The sequence below is a fragment of the Lathamus discolor genome, chromosome 21, assembly GCF_037157495.1.
Source record: "Lathamus discolor isolate bLatDis1 chromosome 21, bLatDis1.hap1, whole genome shotgun sequence".
Classification (NCBI taxonomy): domain Eukaryota; kingdom Metazoa; phylum Chordata; class Aves; order Psittaciformes; family Psittacidae; genus Lathamus; species Lathamus discolor.
This window is the reverse complement of record NC_088904.1, coordinates 4,995,566-5,018,676: the sequence shown is the minus strand read 5'-3', so window position 1 is coordinate 5,018,676 and position 23,111 is coordinate 4,995,566. Positions and strand designations below refer to the sequence as shown.

At 64.1% G+C, this 23,111-nt stretch overlaps 3 protein-coding genes across 5 annotated transcripts; all 3 read left to right on the top strand.

Annotated features, from left to right (window-relative positions):
• Positions 1-1,237: 1,237 nt before the first annotated feature.
• On the top strand, positions 1,238-11,588 carry KCNN1 (potassium calcium-activated channel subfamily N member 1). Its single transcript, XM_065659029.1, has 10 exons — positions 1,238-1,473; positions 6,101-6,216; positions 7,041-7,475; positions 7,550-7,645; positions 7,740-8,158; positions 9,849-9,990; positions 10,073-10,183; positions 10,265-10,392; positions 11,033-11,102; positions 11,205-11,588. Exons 3-10 carry the CDS (start codon positions 7,098-7,100, stop codon positions 11,475-11,477), a joined length of 1,617 nt encoding a protein of 538 aa, XP_065515101.1. The 5' UTR covers positions 1,238-1,473; positions 6,101-6,216; positions 7,041-7,097; the 3' UTR covers positions 11,478-11,588.
• A 1,762-nt stretch (positions 11,589-13,350) lies between these two features.
• On the top strand, positions 13,351-15,084 carry OCEL1 (occludin/ELL domain containing 1). The gene is made up of 5 exons (XM_065699982.1): positions 13,351-13,424; positions 13,591-14,033; positions 14,120-14,288; positions 14,553-14,600; positions 14,752-15,084. The coding sequence occupies exons 1-5, from the start codon at positions 13,365-13,367 to the stop codon at positions 14,860-14,862; spliced, it is 831 nt and encodes a 276-aa protein (XP_065556054.1). The 5' UTR covers positions 13,351-13,364; the 3' UTR covers positions 14,863-15,084.
• A 391-nt stretch (positions 15,085-15,475) lies between these two features.
• Positions 15,476-22,943, top strand: OCLN (occludin). 3 transcript variants are annotated; one of them, XM_065659025.1, is made up of 9 exons: positions 15,476-15,535; positions 16,376-16,420; positions 16,765-17,503; positions 18,448-18,606; positions 20,818-20,948; positions 21,135-21,311; positions 21,388-21,559; positions 21,840-21,881; positions 22,216-22,943. In XM_065659025.1, exons 3-9 carry the CDS (start codon positions 16,778-16,780, stop codon positions 22,315-22,317), a joined length of 1,509 nt encoding a protein of 502 aa, XP_065515097.1. In that variant the 5' UTR covers positions 15,476-15,535; positions 16,376-16,420; positions 16,765-16,777; the 3' UTR covers positions 22,318-22,943. The 3 variants fall into 3 exon arrangements, with proteins under 3 accessions (XP_065515097.1, XP_065515095.1, XP_065515096.1); XM_065659023.1 differs by having other exon boundaries at positions 20,818-20,981; XM_065659024.1 differs by lacking the exon at positions 15,476-15,535 and adding an exon at positions 15,550-16,049 and having other exon boundaries at positions 20,818-20,981.
• Positions 22,944-23,111: the final 168 nt, after the last annotated feature.

The following is a 23,111-nucleotide window of genomic DNA, read 5'->3' as shown; positions in this document are numbered from 1 at the left end:
GCACGTGGGGAAGGAAACCCCCCACCCTGTGACATAGGGGACCCCGCTCATGATATAGGGGACCACCCCATGATGCAGTGATCCCCCCCCCTGCTTTGTTGGGTGGGGGGGGAATTAATGGAGGGCTGCCCCTCCCAAGTTCAGAGAAGGGATTCCCCAATTGCTAGGGAAGGGGAACTGCTCCAGTGCAGGTTGGGGGTTTCCTAGTTGCAAAGAAGGGACAAAGGGGGGGAATCCACTGATGGGGGAGATCGGGGGACCCCCCTCACTGTAAAGAGGGAATGTGATGGGGGATCCCCGGTGCAGGAAGGGGTTAATGAGGGAACCCCCGCACACACACACACACACACACACACACACTGCAGGGGCACCCCCTTAGCAAAGGAGTTTTGGCGTGGGGGGAGAGGGGCTTGGGGAGCGGTGGCAGGGGGGAGGGATTCCCCACTCCGCCCCTCCGGGGATTCCCTCCCCCCTTCCCCCCCCCCCCCGCGGTCCTTCTGCTGCCATGGCAACGGGCTGCTCCGCTGCGGGGGCGGGGAAGCCGGAGTGGGGGGAGGCGGTCACGAGGCGCTGGGATCCCCGCAGCGCCGCGCGCAGGGAACACCCCCACCGGGCATTCCCCCCTCCCGCAGCCCCTCCCCGCGCACAATCGCTCTCTGCACCATACCCCCCCCTCCGCGCACTGCAGCAGCCGGCACGAGGCTGCGTGTGCAACCCCTGCACACTCACCCGGAGCTGCACGTGCACGCACACGCGTGTGTTCACCCCTGCACAAAGCACCCCCCCCGTGCGCACCCCCTTCATTCACACCCCCTTGTTCCCCCCCCCCCCGGGGCTTTGTTCCCTGCACAACTCAGCAGCCTCAACCCCGCCTTCGTGTGCTGTGCACGCTCACCACCCTCCCCGCTGCACGCTGCTTGCACGCGCGTGTGCCCCGCCGCTGCCCATCCACCGGCCGTGCGATTGATGTACACCGAGCCGGGGCCCGGCAGGAGCGGGACCCCAGGTCCCCAGCGTGGTGCCGGGGGATGGGGGCTCATGGTCCCGATGCCGCTGTGGGAGCTGGGTCCTGCTCTGAACGGGCTGCTTTGGGCGCAGCCTGGGGCACCGCGGTGGATGGTGCTGGCGGCGGCGGTGCTGTGGGTGCTTGCAGCCGCGGCAGCGGGGGAGCCCGGTGCGGTTATATTTAGCTGCAGACAATAGCGGGGCTGCTGGCGTGCGCGGCTGCGCGGGGTGAGCCGAGCCACAGCAGCACCGGCGCCGCCGCCGCACCCGCCCCGGCGCTCCCCGCTCTGGGGAAACCGAGGCACGGAGCAGCCGCGTGGGGCCAGGCGGGACCCGAGGCGCCCCCGGCCCCCGGCTCATCCCGCGCCGCCGGCGGAACCTCCCGGCGCACCGGGCTCTCCACTGACGCCAGGCCATGGTCACCGGCGGCAGCGCCCGGGGGCAGCGGAGGCCGGGGTCTGTCTGCAGGTGGGTGCTTTGGGATGGGGGGGCTGGTGTTAATGGTGGGCTGGGGGAGCCCACCCCCCATAGCTCCTGGGATCCCCCCAGCTCCTGAGGTTCCTCCTGATTCCTAGCATCCCCCCCCCCAGGCTCCGGGGGATCCTCCCAGCTTCTGGAGCACCCCCCATAGTTCCTGGAGACCTGCTGGTGCTGGGGACCCCCCTAACTCTTGGGGATTCCCCCCGCCTCGAGGATCCCCCTGATTCCTGGGATCTCCTCTCCCTCCTGGGGATCCGCCCGACTCCTGGGGATCCCCCTGATTCCTGGGGATTCCCTGGATCATGGGGACCCCCCTCAGTTTGTATGGAACCCTCCCCCCGGCGCAATGGGGATGCAGAGGGGCAGAGGAGGATGCACTGTGGCCCCTTTGGGAAGGGGACCCCTAGGGCACCCCGAGGCTCTGGGGGTGCGGGACCAGGCAGGACCTATTCAGCAGCTCAAAGCTGCGGCCGGGGAGCCGGGGGGGGGCGGGTTGGGGCAGCCCAAGGCGGCGACAATGGGGACACGATGGGAGTGACAGTACCCGGCTAAAAATACCGTCCTCCCCCCATCCTCCGCCGGCGCCGCGGCCTCAAGGTCAGTGCCCGCTGTGCGGGGGGGCGGGGGGTGTGGGGCGGGGAAGCACCCCCGGTTCTCCCCCCCCCGCGCCGCGGCTTCCACACGCGCCGAAGCTCGGCTGCCATCGCCACCACGCTCCGGCGGCCGCGGCCCCACCGTGTACCCGCCGCCCTCACCCGGTCCCCCGGCTCGTCCCGGCGCCCCCCAGAGCACGGGGCCGCGGCAAGTGAGCAGGCGGGGAGGGGGATAAGTGGGGGAACCCCGGGGGGTGGGGGCAGCGGTGGGGAACCCCAGGGATGGCAACGGTGGGAGCCTTGTGGGCAGCACTGGTGGGGACCTTGGTGATGGCTTCCTCTGGGTGTGGGTCCCCAAAGCGGGGACGCCCTTTGCTTTGGGCAATCCCCTGCTGCTGGAGTCAAGGGATTTTGGAGTCTTTGTCCTTGGGGACAGTGGCCGCAGCGATTGAAGCCATAAGGCTGTGAAGGGGAGTGAGGCCGAACCGGTTGAGAGAACAGGGGGCTCTTGGTGCTCCGTGGTGACAGGGTTTGGCTGCCGGCACAGCACCGGCGAGACATGGCCCCAGGGCCAGGCCCAGGGGAGCCAGCACCCAGCTCAGCACCCACCACAACCATAGAGCCCCCCGTTCCTCACTCTCTCCGGCGTGACACCGGCACGCAGTGTGGCACCAGTGCTGGCGGGACCTGAGGCCATGGTGGGGCTGAGCCCGGGGTTGCTGCTGGGGGCTCCCGGCAAGGTCTGGCACCACCAGGCGCTCGTGGCCTCGACGTGCCGCGGTGCAGCCGTCGAGGCGGTTGGGTGCGCGGGGCCCTCCTGCCCTTCCCTGTGACCTTGGGGTCCCTGTGCAGGGTTGGTGGCCGCGGGGACCCCACCTCGGTGTCGGGGACCCCCCGCCCCGCAGCGCGGTCGTGGGGCTCTCCACAGGGGTCTGCGAGGTTTAGGGGAGCCCTCCCTACCCCATAGCGGTGCGGGGGCCGCGGGGACACCTGTGTCCCCCACTTGGCGGCCCGGGGGGGGGTCCGCGGTGACCCTTCGGGGGCAGCCAGGCGAAGCGTCTTTGTCCTTCGCCGGAGCAGAGCGGCGGTGGGGGGCGGCGGCAGGAGAACCCGGCGCGGCGGCTTTGTCTGGGGACGCCGGCGCGGTGGCGGCCAAAGGGGGGAATTGGGGAACCTGGACTTCCCTCCCCCTTCCGCACCGCGCAGCACCCCGCAGGCACCCGCACAGGTAGGGCTGTCCCCAAGGCGCGTCCCGCTCCTGAGGTGGGAGGGCTGGGGACGGGGCTCCCCTTGTGCTAAGAGGGGCCTGGGGAGGCCCTGGTGCTACCGCTGCCGTCCCTCTATGGCCCGATCCAGCCCCGGTGGGGCTCCGGGGAGGGTTTATAGCAGGGAGACCCCAGGAAAAGCCGGGGATTTCCCTGCGTGGGGATGGGAGCTTCGGGTGTCCCCGCGTGTCCCCATGTGCCTTCCCGTGCAGCTCCCCTTGTGCCATGGGACCCACAGACCGACAACCCCCAACCCCATGGGTGGGAATGGGCCAGATCCTGTGTTGGGCATCCCTGGTACAGGGCTCTGCCCCTTTGCACCCACCCTGATGCACCAGAGTGGACATGGAGGGACAGGGGGCCCATGGTGGCAAGGGCTTCTCTGTGCTATCCTGGTCTCTTTGGGAGCTTAGTGGCCTTATGCTGGTGCCTCTGCCAGCCCAAAGGGGCTCAGATGGTCCCAAAACCATGGTCAGCCTCATTACCCTACCATCGTAAGGCAGCAATGGTGCTCACCCCTCATCCATCCCCATGGCAGCAGGTGTGCGGGGGCCGGGGGCTCCTGCTGGCTCTGGCAGATGCTCTACAGCCTGGGACATATGGCTAGGGCTTGGTGGCAGCAGTAACTGGGGCCACTGCGGGAGGTTTGCAGGGGACGAAGGGAGGGCTGTGAGGGGTCTGATGCACTTTGTGCACCCACAAAGCCTGTGCTGGCAGCGGGGAGCCCCTGTGCCATAGTGTGGAGGGGTCCCTCGTTCCCCCTAGCATGGCAGCCGTTCCATAGCCATGGCACCCGCTGCTACCCCAAATTCCTGCCCCTCCCTGCCCGGGCCCGCAATTCCCAAGCAGGAATTAGCAAGCGGGTGATAAATAAATCCCCAGTGGGAGCCTTTCGCTGCCCACCTCTATTTTTAGCTGCACCCTCCTCCTCTGCAGTTGCTCCCGGCACCATCACTGTGCTGCGGGGCACGGGGGGGGTGTCCCACTGACACCGCACAGCCACCCCCAGGGCTGTGGGGGCTGCTGCAGCCCAGTTATAGCGGGTTTAAACCATGTCCCCCCCATCCGTGTCACTGCTCTGTGCTGGGTGAGGTGCTGCTGCCCCAGATGGGGTCCCCCTTAGGACCCCTGTTCTCACCATTGCCATTCCTCCCAGAGCCAGCTCTTCTCTAAAGCCAGTGACATCTGAGGGCAGGATCCCCCTCATGTCCCCAGGGACCCCCCCCCATATCCCGCTGGGAAGGTGAGACCATGTCCCGGTGCTGCCGTGGGATGACAGGAGCCCCCCTGCGACACTGGGGCTGCCGCATCACTGGGAGCTGCTGAGTGCAGCCACACTCAGGGCTGTAGCTCAAGGACATTCAATGGCTGAGGCCGGGGGTACTCACCATGGTCCCGTCCCTGCAGTGGGGGAGGTGACACTGGGTGCTCCTGTGCTGCGCATCTTGCCCAAGCATCCCTGGGGATGCAGCCACCGGCCACAGACAAGGGACAAGGGGCAGGGACCCCCTCTGGCCTTCACAGTTTGAATGAACCCTCGGGGCGCTGAATCCTGCTGGAAACATCCCTATGGATGTCCTGACAGGGGGAAGATTTAATAGGGCACATTTGGATTGCCATCAGTAGGAGCCGTCAGTGACATGACCACAGAGTGATGGTTAAGGAGATATTTACTGTCACCCATCGGGGGTGGCTTCACCCGCCCCATTCCTGGTGCCAAGAAGTTTTACAGGCCGTGGGGTGAGTGCTGGGCCCTCGCACAGCTCTGGCACCACTGTTTTGAAGGGGCCTGGGGCCAGAGCCCTGGAACATCGCATCCCCCCCCTCTGCTCCAGGTAGGGTTTTATTCCCCACCCGAACAGTTAAAGGAAATCGGAGCCCATTTTCCTGTGATAAATTTGGCAGAATGGAGAGAAAATGATCCGGCTCTGGAGGGGAGCCAGCAACGCCGGATGCGCACCGGGAGCAGACTGGTACTGGAGCCCAGCCGCTGCTCCCGAGGGGCAAGAAAACACCTTCCTCTTCTGCAGTGTGTCCGTTGGGAATGGGGAAGGGTCTGTATGGATGAGGGATGCTGGTGGCAGCACCACCTTCCCGATGTCCCTGTACCAGGAGGGATGAGGACAAGGTGGGGGGATGCCGCGATGCCAGGTTAGGGATGTTACTGGGATGGACTGCAGCAGGAGACCAGAGTTCCAGGAGCTGCAGCCCCACAAGGGGAGAGGCCAGAACCCCCCTGGTTCCCCATGCAGGGGCCAGCCCCGGCTCGGTGCTGCTGGTGCTGTCAGTGCCACCATGGGCCCTGCACTGGGGTGTTGAGGCCCGTTCTGCGACGGGGCTGTTGGTGCGGTGCAGCCCAGTGTGCAATGGGGTGTTAGTGCAACGCAGCCCAGCGTGCAGTGGGGCTGTTGATGTGATGGGGCCTTCCAAGCACTGCATCCCATTGTGCAATGGCTGTTCGGGCAACACAACCCGTAGTGCAACGGGGCCTTTTGTGCAGTGCAGCCTGTTGTGCAGTGGGGCTGCTTGTGCAGCACAACCACTCGTGCGCTGGGCTGGCAGTGCTGGGCTTGGTGCTGGCTGCATTGGTGCAGTTTCTGCTGCAGGGTCTGTGCTCGCTGCTGTGGGACCCCCAGTGCTGGGGGGGGGGTGCGCTGGCTCTGTGGGGCCTTGGGGTGCACAGCGGGGACATGAGATGCAGTGACCGCCTGGGGGGTGTTTGGGGACCCCCTAACACCACATCTTCTCTGTGGCCAGGTGTGGAGGGCAGTCCATGGCACCAGGACCCCCGGACCCCCCCCGCGCCAGGCCCCGACCCTGCACCCCCTGATGCCTCAAGGCCCCACCCGGCTGGACCCGGGGAGCCCGAGCAGGTACGGGGTGGGTGCAGGGAGCTGCTGCGGCGTTGGGGGTGGTGGGGGAGAAGGCGGTGCCTGGAGGAGGAATGAGGGGATGTAGCGGGGATGCCGGGGGTGGCATGGGGAGGCTGGAGGGGGTGCACGGGGGGGGGCATGGGGGGAGGATAAGGGGTTTCGGGTGCAGGGGTCCAGCGCAGTGGAGCTGGGGGGGGTGTGATGGGGCGGTGCTACGGGTGTCACGGGGGCCTGGAGGGGGTGCTGGGGGGGTGCGGGTCTGTCTGGGGTCTGGGGGCGCGGGGAGCGCATGGAGGGGGGCGGGGAGCTCGGGGGGGCGGGACGGGGGGGCGGGGTGTGTCTTACGTCACGGGGAGGCGTGGATGGTCTCCGCCAATGAGCTGCCCCCGCTCCTCCTCCGCCCCGCCCTCTCGAGCGCTCTGGTCCCGCCGCCGCGCGCCCCCGGGACCGAGCCGGGCTGCGGCGGCGGCGGCAGCGGCGGGGCCCAGCCCGGCGGCAGGTACCGAGCGGGGGCCGGGGGCCGGGGGCTGAGCCGGGCCGAGCCCCAGCAACAGCCCCGGCAGCCGAGGGCGCGGCGGGAGCGCGCAGCTTGTTCCCGGCGGGGCCGCGGGCAGGGGCCAGCACCGGGGACGCCCCGCGGCAGGACTCGTCCTGCACTCACTGCCCACCGCGGGGGGGGGGGCGGAAGGAGGCGGCTGCTACCCCGGGTGTGGGACACGTCCCCACGGTCAGGGTACGCCCGTCGAGGCCGGCACATGGGCAGCACGTGCCGCGGGGTGAGGGTGCCGGTGGCAGGGACCCGACGCCGTTGCCATGTCCCGCAGGTCGCCCCGGCGCCGCTGAGCCATGCGGGATCGCTCGGTGCCCCCTCTGCCAGAGCCATGAGCAGCTGCCGATACAATGGGGGGCTGGCACGGCCCCGGGGCCCCCTGAGCACATCCACACGCACCCTGCACCCGCTGGAGACCGAGACCCAGCCGCTGCGACCACGCCGTTCCCCCGGCCTCGAGGTGGTGGTGTCCAGGCCGGAGCAGCCTGGGGGTCTGGATCCCGAACTGGCAGCAGCCCCAGGACAGGATGCAGCCGAGGACCGGGGCCGGGGACCCCGGAGGAACCAGAATATCGGGTACAAGCTGGGGCACCGGCGAGCCCTCTTCGAGAAGAGGAAGCGCCTCAGCGATTACGCCCTCATCTTTGGGATGTTTGGCATCGTGGTCATGGTCACAGAGACGGAGCTGTCCTGGGGGGTCTACACCAAGGTAGGAGGAGCACTGGGGGGATGGTAGGAGCCCGAGTAGGTCCATCAAGGCTCACGGTGCCTGCGTCCTCTTAGGAGTCCTCGTACTCGTTTGCACTGAAATGCCTTATCAGCCTCTCGACCATCATTCTCCTGGGGCTCATCGTCATGTACCATGCCAGAGAGATCCAGGTGAGAGGCACCCATCAGCGGGTGCTCACTGGGGCTGCACCACCCCGGGGGTCCTAGCACCCATCCCCCCTCATCCTTTCATTCCTCCCTGCAGCTCTTCATGGTGGATAACGGTGCTGATGACTGGCGCATCGCCATGACCTACGAGCGCATCTTCTTCATTGCACTGGAGCTGATCGTCTGTGCCATCCACCCCATCCCCGGGCAGTACCTCTTCACCTGGACGGCACGGTTGGCCTTCACCTACGCTGCCTCGGTGGCTGACGCCGACGTGGACATCATCCTCTCCATCCCCATGTTCCTGCGGCTGTACCTGATCGGGCGCGTCATGCTGCTGCACAGCAAGCTCTTCACCGACGCCTCCTCCCGCAGCATCGGTGCCCTCAACAAGATCAACTTCAACACCCGCTTCGTCATGAAGACCCTCATGACCATCTGCCCTGGCACTGTCCTCCTCGTCTTCAGCATCTCCTCCTGGATCATCGCTGCCTGGACAGTCCGAGTGTGCGAGAGGTGCGGGGGGTGCTCTCTGGTGGGGGGCACAGGGCTGGGGTGCAGCTGAGGACACACGGTGCAGACCCTGGCTGGGCTGGGGGGAGAGAAGAATCCCCTTGGAGAAGAATCCCCTCGGAGAAGAGGGGCAGAACTCCCCAGTGGGACCCTCATGTCTCAAGTGGTGGCCACAGTGGTTTTATCAAGCCAAAACCAAGGCAAGGAGAGGGTGGCTGGACCCCCAGCCCTCTCATAAGCCCCACCATAGCTCCCTGAGGTGCATCAGGAGGAGCTGGGGGTCTCACATGGGATGTGGCCCGTACTCCTCAGCTGTGCCTGCCAGGATGCCGGGATGCTCGTGCCGGTGCCCAGCCCGTGCTCGTCCCTTCTCGGCCGCTCCACCCCCGGGACGTGCATTAACTGCTCTTGTTTTCCCTCCCTGATACTCTGCTGCTTGCAGGGACAAACTGTGAGTCACCCCAGGGACCGAGAGCGCGTCCTGCACGGGACGTCCCCCCCAGCTTCTGCTACCCAGGGTTTAGGATTAGCTGCAGCCAGCATGGAGGGGGGAGATGTGTCAAGGACCTTGGTGGGAGCAAAGTGGCCGTGGGCACAGAAAGGGGCCGGAGCCCTTTTCTGCTTGGAACCTCAGCAGCTGCTTTCTGTACCCCCTGTGCTGGGGGCATGAGCCGGGGGTCCCGTTGCAGTGTATGGGGGGCCTGGAGCGCGGGTGCTGCTGCCCCAGCTCTCAGGGTGCTCTCAGAGGGATGGGTTTGCTGCAGGAGTCACTGCGGGTCCTGGGGTGACCCCAGTGGGGGGGAACCCCCAGCAAGGAGCACAGCTGAGCCAGAGGAGCCTCTGGATCCTTCATGTTTCTAAGCAGCCTCCAAAGGGCTTTTCTGTGGCTCTGGCTGTTGCTCCGTGTTTCCCCTTCTTAACAAGCACAGAGGAGTCTCGGGTGATCCTGGTGAGGATGGAGAGGAGTGGGGGGCACTGCAGCCCCCCTGCCCCAGGCTGGAGTACACCATGGGGTGCCATCCTTGGGCTGGTGGCCCTCTGGGGCTGGCTGAGGTTCCAAGCCCAAAGGAGGGGTGCAGCAATCCTAAATGCTTCGCTGGTCGCTTCAGCCCCCCCCCCCCCCCCCCCCCGGCTTGTTCCCATTTGCTCCATCCCCTGTTCTCCCTCCTGGCTCCCCGCATGTCCCCATCCCATGGCCAGGAGTCCCCCAGGGAGGGTGTGGGGGGCACAGGGCACAACCATCCACATCCATGGTTGATATCCTAAAGCACAGTGTTCCCCCCACCAGTGACACCCTCAATGGCCTCAGGACCACTGGGCTTGCTCGGGATGGGGGGGGTTGTGGGGTGATGAGTGCTCGGCTCTGGGTCTGTGCAGCCATCCCTGACCTGCTCTACAGGGACAGGATGTCCCTTCGTTTGGGGGTCCAGCAGTCACACCCATGTCCTGTGCTTTGAGATCTGGGGGGGGGGCTTTAGGAGGATGGAGGTTGCTACTCTGCACCCATCACCCCATTATCCTCATTCTGGGGGCTGTCCTCACCCCTGGGTGGCCATACCCAGTGTCCCCACGTGCTAGGAGCATGGCTGGGAGCTTGGGGACCCTCCTGGCTGCAGCTACTGATGGGCAAAGTGAGGGGCACGTGGTGGCGCCGCCCTGTGCAGTGACAGTGGCTGCATTTGGCCCTGGGCAGGTACCACGACAAGCAGGAGGTGACCAGCAACTTCTTGGGGGCCATGTGGTTGATCTCCATCACCTTCCTCTCCATCGGCTACGGGGACATGGTGCCACACACCTACTGCGGGAAGGGCGTGTGTCTGCTCACTGGCATCATGGTGAGCACCAGCAAGGGGACTGGGGGAGACACAGCGCTGAGCCCCCTGCTCCTGCCCTCACCATGGGGCTCTGTGCCCGCAGGGTGCCGGCTGCACCGCACTGGTGGTCGCTGTGGTTGCCAGGAAGCTGGAGCTCACCAAAGCAGAGAAACACGTGCACAACTTCATGATGGATACACAGCTAACAAAGCGGGTAAGACCCACTCCTCATCCTCATGAACCATGGGACCAGCCCCTTCTTCCATCCCTGATCCTGGTGCTCCACTGCTTCTAGGTGAAAAATGCTGCTGCCAACGTACTCAGGGAAACGTGGCTAATCTACAAACACACCAAGCTGGTGAAGAAGATCGACCATGCCAAAGTTCGGAAACACCAGCGTAAGTTCCTCCAAGCCATCCATCAGTAAGTGCCAAACCTTTACCTGCTTCCTACCAGGAGATTTTTCCCAGTGGATCCAGGCGCTTCCTTCCCTGCATCCCAGGGTTGGGAGCCAGGTTGCCCCTTGTCCCCATCCCGGCTGTGGGATGCTTTCCCAAGGGGTTTGGGATGTGGATGGTGATGCTGGGGTGACCCCAGAGGTACCCGGTGGTTGGGGATTGATGTGTCTGTGTTCAGCAGGGAGCAGGGCTGGGGGCTGTGAGCCTCTGTGTGCCTCCTGCTTTGGTGGTGGGGGATTGAGGGGTGCCCAGCTTGGGGGGACACTGCGGGGAGGCTCGTGCTGCGTCTGCTGTCGTCTCCCTGCGCTCTTCGTGGTGGTATTAAACCTGCTGTTGTGTTTTGTCTCTGTTCTGCCCTGTCCCTGCAGAGCTCAGAAGTAAGTTCACCCCGCGGGGCTGCTCCTCCCCTCTGGCTGCTCCTCCTCTGCATGGGCTCCTTGCTGCAAAATAATTGGGGGGGGGGCACACAGCAGCACAGCTTGTGTGGGGTGGCGGTGGAGGCTGTGCTTGTGGGGGGGCGTGGGCTGCATGTTGGGGTGCTGCAGGGGGTGTGGGCTCTATGGGGGTGTCGCTGCCCTTAACCCTGCTCCCCTGTGTCTCTGCAGGTTGAGGAGTGTGAAGATGGAGCAGCGAAAGCTCAATGACCAGGCCAACACGTTGGTGGACCTGGCGAAGGTGAGTGATGATGATGGGGTGACAACTGCGGGGACGCTGCTGCTGGGGAGGGGGCTCCCAGTGCTTACCCTGCCCCCCCCCCCCAATCTGTTCACCCCTTAGACCCAGAACATCATGTACGACATGGTCTCGGAGCTGCAGGAGCACCACGAGGACCTGGAGAAGCGCTTGGGTGCCCTGGAGAGCAAACTGGAGGCACTGGGGCTGAGCCTGCGAGCGCTGCCGGCGCTGGTGAGCCAGGCGCTGGGGCAGCAGCAGCGCGAGCTCCTGGGGAGCTGGACCCCCCGGCTCTGCCCTGCCACCACCCCCTGCACCCCAACGCGGGCCCCCCGCGCCCCCTCCACTGCCCCCCCCACCTCCTCGGACAGCGGATGATGGGGTGCAGGAGACACACACACACACACACAAAAGCGGGGCCCCTCTTTATGTCTTGGCCATCGTGTGGCTGATTTCAGTAGCTTTGTTCTGTAAAGCCCTGTATAAATTTCCTGCGTTCACTGTGCTGGCGTGAGGCTGGAAACCACCCCCGGACCATCCCATGGCCCGCCCTGGCCTGATGGGAAGTGAGCCCTGGCCTCCAGGAGGGTTTGTATGGCGTTGAGGTGGGGGGGGAGGATACAGGAGCTGCTGTGCCGTGGAGCATCCCAGGTGGGGGGCAGGGGAGCAGCTGTGGGGGGGTGATTGAGCAGCTCTGGGCCCTGGAAGGTGATGGAGCAGCCAGTAGGTGAATGGAGCATCCCGGAGCATCCCTGATGGGGCAGGAGCAGGCTGGGAGAGGGATAGAGCAGTCCTGGGGGGGGAGGAGCTGGGGGGGTGGGAGGGTAAGAAGAGGGGGGGGGGGTGAAACCAGGAGCCCTGAGAGCTGGGGGGGTTCTGGGGGCTTCTCCTCCGGGTCTGGGGTGGTGGATGCTGGGGACAGGGTGAGGGACACTGGGGGTCTTGCGTGGAGGGGGAGGCTGAGCCCATGGTGAGGGCAGGACTGAGCTTTTGGGGGTGAAGGATTAGGGGGAGGGAGGGCCTCTGTTCCTGGCTCTGCCACAAAGTGACCTTGGCAAAGTCACATCACCTCTCCGTGCCTCAGTTTCCCCCATCTGTAAAATGGGGGGTGGAAGGGAGGGGGGATGACAATGGGACCTACCACTGTACAGTGCTGGGAGATTCCTGGATGCAATATTGAGCCCAGCCCCTTGCACTGGGGTGGGCCAGGACCCCCCATGGCTCTAAATCCCCCCTTCCCCACTCCCCAGCTGGCACCCTCAGTTTTGTGAGGCCCAGGGAGGGGGGGGGGGGGCGAGATGCACATTAAAGGAGGCTGAACTGGATGCGTCACTCTCTGCTCACAGTGGGGGGGACACACGGGGTCCAGGGTGGGGGGCATGCTCTGGGGTGGGTCTTTGCAGTGCTCCCTCTCTTTAAAGGGGTTCTCGTGCTGGGAACCTTGGAGGTGAGATGGGACCAACATGCGGGGCTCCAAACCTCCCTGGGGGTGCACTGGGGGAGCTTGCACCCCCCAACTTGCACTGGGGCAGGTTGTGGGGAGCTCATAGCAACGGGTGGGGGAGTGGTGATGGGGCCGTGTTGGGGTCGCCGGGCACCCCCTTTTCAAAGCCAAACCTGATGCTGGGCCCTGCAGAGGTGGGTGCAGGAAGGTGCCCTCCGTGGGGCTGTACCGGAGCCGGGGCGGTTCCAGCCCCGCGGTGCGCCGGGTGTGGCACATCGCTGTTAATGGTTAACGCCGGTGCCAGGCCGCGGTGGCGGCGGGACGTCGCGGTGACCCCCGGGGCCGGATCCCACCATGGAACGGGCAGGTAACGGCGGGGGCTCGGGGACTCCATGATGTCCTGCAGGGGGTGACAGGGAGAGACGGAGCCTGGGAGTGACAGCGGGGTCTGCCTGGAATGGGCCCGGCAGCATCCACAGCGTCCTTGGTGGTGGTGGTGGTGATGAGGGACCATTCCCCACCTAGAAGGGGTCAAGCACATCCCTGCTCCTGCCCACCCTGGTTTTCCAGGCTGAAGCCCACAGCAGGGGAGGTGACATCCCCCTTCAGTGGCCCCTTTTAAGTCCCTGGTGAGCAATGGGGAAAGGGCAGCAGGGGTTGGGCAAACTGAGGAAACAGGGGAAACTGAGGCACACAAAAAGGGTTGGTAACACCACGATCTGTGTGGTCTTGCCATGGGTTTTGCTCCCATCCCTGCTCATCTTGGGGCTTCTCCTCCAGCGGGGCTGAGCCCAGACACAGGGAAGCGAAGCAGCCACCGCATGCACACAGGGGACCCCAAGCACCCCAAATCTGCTGGGAGCCAATGGCAGAGGAACCGGGTATGGAGAGCTGAGGCTCGGCTAGAGGCATTTGGCTTCATCTCCATCAAGTCCCATCTGGGGGTTCGTGGAGGCTTGGGGCAACCTGGCTGCTCCCCACCACCCTCCTGGGGCTGGGGGACACCCGTGGCTCTCAACAGGCTCTTGTGCTTCCCATTCCTGGCAGTGGCAGTGGCAAATGCCAGCACCGTCACCCTCGGGGGGCTGCACCATGGCCCCCTCCTCAACAGCATCACCTGCCTGGCTGGGGCCCCACTCATCATCCTCATCCTCCCGGCACGGCTCTGCCCACCCCTCAGCCTCTTGCCGCTCCAGATGGGGAAGCACCGGGATGTCCTTGGGAGTCCTGCCACCACCGGGAGCAGGGACAGCACCGGGTGCTCCTCCCCTGCGCCCAGCACCACGGCGGCCCTACAGCCTCACCCCCCTCCCTGACGTCCTGAAGCCACCGGCAGCTCATGCCCGGCGCGTCACCTTCAAGGATGAGGTGGTGGCGTCAGGGAGACCCACAGAGAGCATCTCCTCTGCCAAGAGGTGGGAGAAGCCGGGGCCCAGCTCTGTCCCCCCTGGACTGGCTCCTCGGCCACACGCTCTCCCAGACTACGTGGTGTAAGTGACTCCTGTAGGGATGGGAATGGCCGCAGAACCTTGGGGACCTGCAACACCCTGAGCCTCGTGTCCTTGTGGCCATGCAGAAGGTATCCGGTAATCCGGAGCTCCCAACAGCGGGAAGGCTACAAGGGCGTCTTCCAGGATCAGCTGTGGGAATACACGGATCTGCTCTGGGAGATCCGCAGCACACTCCCCAGGGAGCTGGAAGCCAGCAGCACCAGCAAGGCACCAGCAGCACAGTGGGCCCATTGGGTGTGTTGAGTTGGGACGTCTCTGCAGGGTGGGGATGAGCTGAGGGGGTGCAGTGGGTTGGGGGGCCTGGAGGGGACGTGTGGACATGCGGGATCCTGCACCAGCAGTGCTCCAAGGAAAATGAACTGCTGGGAAATGAAGGAGCAGGAGCAATTCTGGCTACGCCTGGGGTGAGGTTCTCATTCCTCAGCTCTGGTGCCTCATTAGGGCCCTGCTCCATCAGGCCGGGCCCCCAGGGCTCCCAGATGTGTCTTTGCCCCACAGGATGGGAGCAGGATGGCCCATGTCTTGCATGAGTACATGAGGAAGAAGGTAAACAGGGGAAGGGCTCATGATCTGTTCCTGCAAGCCCCATGGTGTTTCTCCCCATTGCCCATCTCTTGGGGGGGGTCCCAAGGGCACAGCGGGACCCTGGTGCCAGGGCATGGTGCCAGGTTCCTCCTGGCTGAGCACAATCCATCAGGATTGGGCATTCCTGGCCAAGCAGCAGCGCTGCGAGTACCTAAAGCAGAAGCTGACGCACATCAAGGCGCGGATCCAGGAGTACGACCGTGACTGCGCTGGAACCTTCTGAGCTTCCGCACTGACACCGTGGTACTGGCACCGGGATCCCAGGGGGGACCGCAAGGGCTGGGTGCTGGGGAATGGGGTGATGATGCTGCCATTGCACCCACCTGGGCACTGAGAGCGAATCCAGAGTGCTGCTGGTTTTGGGGTCCTCTGGGTGCTCTTGTGCTCTCAGGGAGCCCCAGGAACTGGGTAGGTGCTGCCTGTTCCTGTGTGGGATCCAAGCCCTGGCTGCACCCCGTGTGATTTGGGGGGGTTGGGGGGGGTGTGTGTAGAACTGGGTTTAATAAAGCACAGTGATGTTTTCAGAGGGGTCTTGGTGTATCCCCAGCCCTGCACTCATAGGACCCCTCTATCCCCAAGCAAACAACGGAGGGGGGGAGAGCCCAGACCCCCAGAGGGCCCCAACCCGGGGTGCCCCCCCCCCCCCCCCGCACCCCCCATTTTGGGCTCCCCCTTATTTCACTCCGTGCACTTTAACCAAGCTCCCGCGGGGCTGCGGCGCTGGGAACCGCCGTCGGGAGCGGGGGGCGGCCCCTGGGGCTCTGCCCCCCCCACCTCCCATCTCACCCCTCCCCGGAGGCGGAAACCGGGGCCGGGCCGGGGCCGGTCTCCCGCAGCGCCCGGCGCCGCTCCCGGCTGCCATTTTAAGGTGAACAAAGAGGCAGAGGTGTGGGCAGGTGAGTGGCTTCGTGTCCGACGGGACCCCCCGGTACCGTCACCGGGGGGCGAGCGAGTTCGCGGTACCGGAGGGCTTAGAGGGGGTCTCCCCGCTCCCCGCCGTGCACTGGGGGGGAGGGTCCCGCCTTCCCCGCCGCTCCTGCGCGCAGCGCGGTTCTCACCGGGCTCCACACCGGGACCGCGGACCCCACTGGTACCGGGGTCCTCAACGGATCCCCAGCGGTACCGACACCGGGGTCTCCACCGGTACCGGGGTCCCCACTGACATCGACGTCCCCGGGATCATCACCGGACTCTGCACCGGTACCGGGGCTCCCGTAGTCCCGGCGGATGGAAGGCGAGAGGCGGAGGCTCCTCCCGGGGGTCGCTGTCCCCGCCCGGTGCCCCCGCAGCGAGGAAGGGACTCCCGGAGCCCCCGGTCCCGTGTCCTCCGCACCGCCACTGGGGGTGCGTCGGGTCGCCGCGTCCCCGTTACCGCTCCGGGAGCCTGAGACCCTGCGGTTGTGCTCGGAGGTGGGAGGTCCTCGCTGCTGCCGTGCGCTCGGGCGGGGGTCCCCGGGGCGGCGGGGCTGGGGGGACCGGGATCCCCTGAAGCCGTGTTGGGGGAGCTGCTGTCCGAGCCTCATCCTGCACCGTCGGGGTTGGGTTTCTCGCAGGGATTCAGGTTTCTCCTGCTCCATGGTGGTGTGTCTGGGTCGGGGGGTCTCTGCACTGAGGGGGGTGTGTGTGTTTGCATCGATTTTAAGGGAACCCCTCCAAAAAAGACTTTGAAAGCAATTTGCTGCTTTTCGCTGGGGTGTTGCTAATGTGTGTTTTCTTGTTGTTATTATTTAATCCAGTGGATCTGCTTACGGAGAGAGCCTCGGGGTTAGCACTGCCCTTGGGTAAGAGCTTTTCTGGTTTAATTAGACCTGGAACAATCCACTTCATTCAGATGGGGTCTGGTGGTCGGGGAGTCGAGGGGGGGTCAGGGCTGGTGGATGGAGCAGGGCTGGGCTGTGACCGAGCAGCTCTGCTGGGTGATGCTGGCTGAGTCACTCCTTCTGTGCCTCAGTTTCCCCACGATTCGCCCTGACTCTGGTGGTGCTGGGCACTGGCAGGTGTTGACAGTGCCGTTGGGCTGGCGACGGGGACCAAAGTCCCCATCGGGTGTGCAGAGGCACCCGTCAGACCTGCCTTGCGCTGCTTGCACAGCCAGCTCCCATGGCTCCGTCCATCTCCCCACCAGGCTTTTCTGAAGCATGAAGACCTACGACAGCCCCCCCACGGGCTATGGGCCCCCCACGGGCTATGGGCCCCCCACAGGCTATGGACCCCCCACGGGCTACGGGTCCCCCACGGGAGATTATGGCAACGGCACTGGTGCCCGCTCTCCCCCACCGGGCTCCTACTACGTGGAGGATGTGCCGCAGCACTTCTACAAGTGGAGCTCGCCGCCCAGCGTGGTGCGGATCCTGGAGGTGGTAGTCATCTTGCTCTGCATCGCCATCTTCGCCTGCGTGGCCTCCACCCTGGCCTGGGAGTATGGCTATGGCTACGGGGGGCTCTATGGCAACGGCTTGGGGGGCTTCTATGGCTCCGGCTACTATGGCAGCGGATTGAGCTACGGCTACGGCTACGGGAGCTACTACGGCGGCGTTACCAACCCACGAACAGCCAACGGCTTCATGATCGCCATGGCTGTGCTGTGCTTCCTGGCACAGTTGGGGCTCTTTGTGGGCAGCATCAGCAAATCCCGCAGCTCCCGCTCCCGCCGCTTCTACCTGGTGGTGATCGTGGCCTGCGCCGTGCTGGCCTTCCTCATGCTCATCGCCTCCATCATCTATGTCGTCGGCGTCAACCCCCAGGCACAGATGACCGGCAGCTACTACTACAACCCCTTGCTTACCATGTGCAACCAGATCTACAGCAGCGGCACCTACCTGAACCAGTACCTCTACCACTACTGCACTGTGGACCCCCAGGAGGTGAGGAGGGACCCCCCAGCTCTGGCCAGACCCCCCTCTTTCCTTGCTCTGCTTCAAACGTGATGCTGAGCAAGGGCAGGGAGAGCATTGGTGACCACAGTCCTGCTCCTGGGATGGGTGTGCAGCTGGGGGGGTTCCCGTGATGTCTTTAGTGGGTTTGGTGGCTGCGGAGGGCAGGAGGCAGCTGCTGGGACTGGACCCCAGCCTGGCCCTTTGCCACCAGGGAGTTTCGGGGAGGGGACAGGCTGTTGTCCCGACACAGACCTGGTGTCTGGTACTTTGGTCTCCTCGGTTGTAAATGTGTTTGAGCAAGGCTGGGTGCTGGCTCAGGCTGCCAAGCAGGGTGTCAGCTCTACCCAGGCACCCCTGATGCTGCTGGCTTGTCTCGGGAGCCCTAGAAGGTCACTGGGGCAGCGCGAACCCTCAAAACCAAGCTCCTGAGCCTGGGTTTCGGCTGGGGCCAGCAGGGATGCTGCGTGGCACATGGGCTGGGACTGGCGCTGCCGGTTCCCATCTGGCTGGGCTGGCTGTGCCACATTCCTGCGTTCTGAGCATGGGGAGCTGAGGCGCCTGCACTGCTCCTGCTCCATGCAAAGGCCAAGTGTGGCCTAACTTGTCCTCACCCAGCCCCGGTGCTGGTGCAGCTCCAGGGATGTGGCTCATGAGAAACCATCGGGGCAGGGATCCTGCTGCTCCTGAGCCCCAAACATGTCCTCTTCCCATGGGAAAATATGGTGCCAAAAGCTCCTGAATCCATGATGGGCTCCATCCTGGCTGCCCAGCACAGCAGGGTTCTGGCCCTCTGCTTCCACCATGTTGGGGGATCCAACAGCAGGAAGATTTTGGGATGAGGGGAGCAATTCCCACTCAGCCCAGGGAGGCGCAAGCCACTCAGACCCTGGGATGGGGTCTTCACAGCCCTCCCGTTCTCTGCACCCATTCAGGCCGTGGCCATCGTCTGCGGGTTCCTCATTGTTGTCCTGCTCTGCCTCATCTGCTTCTTCGCTCACAAGACACGGAGCAAGATCTGGAAGTACGGGAAGCAAAATGTCTACTGGGACAAGGTGCCAGTGGTCCCAGAGGGTCCCAACGTGGAGGAGTGGGTGAGTCCCAGCGTGGGCTGGGGATGCTGTTGGGTACCTGGGGTAGGGTACCCTGTATCCCCCCATGAGCATCCTCCCTGCCTGCCCTTCCTCAACGGGGCTGAACGTGCCCAGAGCACTGTTGGGTTGGGGATCCTGGGGCTGTGCTGAGCCTGTGCCATTCCCTGTTCGCAGCCTGGACACAGCTTTGTGACTGGAGTCTCTTTGTGCCCAGTGCTGGTGTGTTTGCTCCGGGTATGGTGTTATCGCTGCTGGTGCGATGCTGTGCTTGGTGCTCACCAGGTCCCTCCCTGCCACCCCGTTTGGGTGCTGTGTCTCTTGCCAGCTGGTTCTGTTCCCCATTGGCACAATGAGGCTTCGAGCTGGACTCAAACTCCCTGAAAGACAAACAGGGTGGGATCTGATGGGCGGGATGCCAGGAGCACAGTGCTGAGGCTCTGGGTCATAGAATCATGGGATGGTTTGGGTGGGAAGGGACACTAAAGCCCATCCAGTCCCAACCCCTGCCTCAGGCAGGGACCCCTTCCACTGGAGCAGCTTGCTCCAAGCCCCTGTGTCCAACCTGGCCTTGAGCACTGCCAGGGATGGGGCAGCCACAGCTTCTCTGGGCACCCTGGGCCAGCGCCTCCAGCACCCTCACAGGGAAGAGCTTCTGCCTCAGAGCTCATCTCAGTCTCCCCTCGGGCAGGTTCAAGCCATTCCCCTTGGCCTGTCCCTACAGGCCCTTGTCCAAAGCCCCTTTCTGGGTTCCTTACTCGCCCCATGCTTGGGGACACCAGCCCTGAGTCACTGCTCTGCGGCACCCTTTGGTTTCAGTCACGGCAATGATTAACTCTGCTCTATGTGGTTGTGCCGCAGAGGACGCTGGGGCTTTGTAGCACCCAACCCAGCACTGTTGGGGTTCCAAAGCCTGTGTTCCTTGGGTGGGGGACCCTGGGGAGGTGCCGGGTCCAGCCTCACTGTTCCAGCCCCACTGTGTGCTGGGGCATGCTCCATCCTGTCCTTGCTCTAGCTCCCAGAGCTGGTGTCTCTGCAGGGAGGCTGCAGGAAGCCTGCAGGATCCATAGGGAAGGAAGACCCCAGAGTACAGCTCCCAGGGTGCTGCCCAAGCCCTGTCCCCATCCCGTCCCTGGGGTGACCTGGGGATGCACAGGCGTTGGGTTTCCCACCGGAGTCCCAAGTTTATCCCAACACTTCAAAGCCGAGCTGGAGCTGAGCTCGGAGCTGCTTGTCCCAGTGCGTGCCCCTGCGCCTGCCACTGCTGCAGTTCTCCTTTATTGTTCATGCTGCAGAAATACCTTTTGTTCGGATTTATTTGTTTTTCTACCAAGTCCCACCCTTGCAAAGCATTTCCTGGCTCCTGGGGGGGTGGGGGGGAGCAGAACCCGAGCACCCCCTCCCCTGCCCTTTGGGTTGTCCCCACAATGCCACCATCCCTCCGGTCACACATCCCCACTCTTGGGGATGCAGCAGTGGGAAGGCACCAGGGTGTGAAACCCTCCTGGGACACCTTGTTCCCTGTTTGTGATCGAGATAAAGGGTGACCTTCGAGCAGGCATGAGCCTTGTACTGCTGTGGCACAGGGACCTGGCTGTCCCCGTGCCAGCTCCATCAGGCAGAGTGGGGACAGGGCCCCCAGTTAACTGTGTCTTCACTAGTGGGAAGCACAGGAGGAAGCGGCTTTGCCGGACGGAGCTGGCGGTGACGTCCCCAGGGCCTCTGTCCCAGGCTTCCGGCACAAACAACCCACAAAGGGCAGGAAGGAAGCGGGAGGAGGGACACACGGATGCCCCATGTCCTTCTTGAGGAGCCCTGGCTGTGCTGGCGCAGCAGCGGGGGGCCTGGGGGAGGTGATGCTGGATGAGGTGGGAATGCAGCCCCCTGCGGAGCTTGGCGGGGTCACCCTGGGGGTGCAGAGCCAGGTGTCCATCTGTGAGCACGTCCTGGTGGGACTCCTTTGTGTGTGGCTTTGCCCAGTGGGGTCTGTGGACCCTTCTCCTGCAGCCTCCCCCTTCCCAAATGATCCTCTATGGGGCTCCACCATCTCTTGCCCCCCAACTTTTGCTCTGCATAGCTGTGTGGGACACCCCATTGCCATGGCTTATCCCCCTGCCACAGCTGCGCCGGGGTTTCTGGGATGGATTCCAATGTCTCCATGTGCTACATCCCAAGTGTCCCTGCAACCCATCCTGACACTTCTCCCTGCTGCAGGTGAAGAACGTGGCGGACGGGACCAGCGTGCAGGACGAGACCGCCACGCTCACTTACTCGGAGAAGCCAACGAGCCCCATCACTGTGCTGCCCTGCAGCCCCCCTGCATACAGCTACAGCCCCCAGGACAGGTTGTACCCCCCTGGCACCTACAGCACCCACGGGTGAGCAGCCAAATGGGGAGCTCTGGGGTGTGGGGGGACCCTCAAGGTTGAACAGAGCCTTGGATGACATGGAACTGGATGAGCTTAAGATCCTTTCCAACCCAACCCATTCCCTGGCCTGGGCACTAGCTGGTGTCCCTGTGTCCCCTGCAGTGACCAGCCGGACAAGGGGCTCAGCCCCAGCGTGCCAGGGGAGAAGCCCAGCAGAGCCCCCACACGCCGTGGGCGCCGCCGCCGCCGCCACCCTGACCTGGAGGACTCCCAGTATGAGACTGACTACACCACAGCCGTGGAGTCCGGCGACGAGCGGGACCGGGAGCAGTGGGAGAGGTGAGGCAGGACCCTGTGGAGCACCCCAACATCCAGAGCTGCCCCCTCTAGGGCCTGACCCTACCCTTCTCTGCAGTCTCTACCCGCCCATCACCTCGGACAGCACCCGGCAGAGGTACAAGCAGGAGTTTGACACAGACCTGAAGCGCTACCGGCAGCTCCGCGCCGAGGTGGATGGTGTCAGCGACCGCATCAACGAGCTCAGCAAAGAGATCGACAGCATCTCTGAGGACAGTCCCCAGTACCAGGTCTGTGGGAGCCACAGGGATATTGCTGAGAAACTGTAGGGAGGCAAGGGATGGATGTTGGGGAGCATCTGGGATGCTGCAGGGCATTGGGGATGAATGCTGCAGGGCCTCAGGATGCTGTGGAGTATCTGGGGTACTTCAGGGCATTGGGGGTGGATGCTGTGGGGCCTTGGGATACTTTGGGGCATTAGGGATGCTGCAGGGAAGTCCTTGTTCCATGGGAACACCCTCATTGTGCTGGGCAGTTGTGACCCCCACCTCCTGCCTGTTCCCTTCACAGGATGTTGCAGAGGAGTACAACAGGCTGAAGGACCTACAGTGGGTGAGTGCATGGAATCCTGGAATGGTTTGGGGTGGAGGGACCTTAAAGCTCCTCCAGCTCCAACCCCTGCCATGGGCAGGGACCCCTTCCACTGGAGCAGCTTGCTCCAAGCCCCTGTGTCCAACCTGGCCTTGAGCACTGCTAGGGATGGGGCAGCCACAGCTTCTCCACTCAACCCATCCCAGTGTCCCAGCGTCCTCTTAGGGAAGAGCTTCCCAAGCTCTCCCCTGTTTCTGTGGGGCTGGGTTGGTGTGATGCAGGCGGGGAAGGTGGAAGCTGTGCCCCCCTTTCCCTTGTCCCCCACCACTGACGCTGCTCCTGTGCTGCTTTCCAGAGCTCCGACTACCAGGCAAAGAAGCTGGAGACCAGAACCCTCCGCAACAAACTTTTCCACATCAAGCGGATGGTGAAAGCCTATGACAAGGTGCGGGGGTAGCCTGTGCCCCCCCAGCACCACCACGGCAGGATGGGCTCCCCATCCACCTCTCAAAGGGTTTTGGTGCCTTTGTGCCTTTGTTTCTATTGACAAAACCCAAAGCCACCATTCGAAGCCAGCCCATGATGTTGGTGCCAAGGGCGCTGGGGCTGCTGGAGTGCCCCCTCCATGCTCCCCCCACTTCTTGTGCCTTTGGGGCTGTGGGTCCGCTCCTGCTGCTGTAAATACGTCTTGGGGGGGTGGGGTTTGCAGCTCCTGTCTCCCTGTGGCAGCACCAGGGTCTGGGTACCAAATATGGCTGCAGCCCCACAGGGATGTGCTGGATGGGGCTGAGCATCCCTCAGTGGGGCTGTTGGGGGGCAAAACCCCACATTCCCTGAGCCCCCCTTTAGGCAGGGATCTTTTATAAGGAACTGGCTGAAACTGTGTAATTTTCTTTTTTAATATTAAATAAATTGTATCTATTGATTTTAAATCAGTGCTGGGGTAGAAGGGGCAGCAGCAGGGCTGGGGGGAGGGGAGCACCTTGAGAGGGGAAACACCAACCCGCCTGCCCCCAAAACCAAAGTACAAACCCCTGCTGGCTTCTGCTTCCCTCATCCTGGTCTTCCCCAACAGGATCCTTTCTTCCCAATGGATCCTGTGTTGAACATCACCGAGGAGCCCCCTGCAAAGCCCTGGTGTTTCCAAACCCCATCCCATTTTAGGTGTCTTACAGTGGCTTTGGTATGGGGGGGGGGAATCTCCACCTCCCCCATTACCCCAGGGTGGACTACAGCCTCCCAGCAGGATCA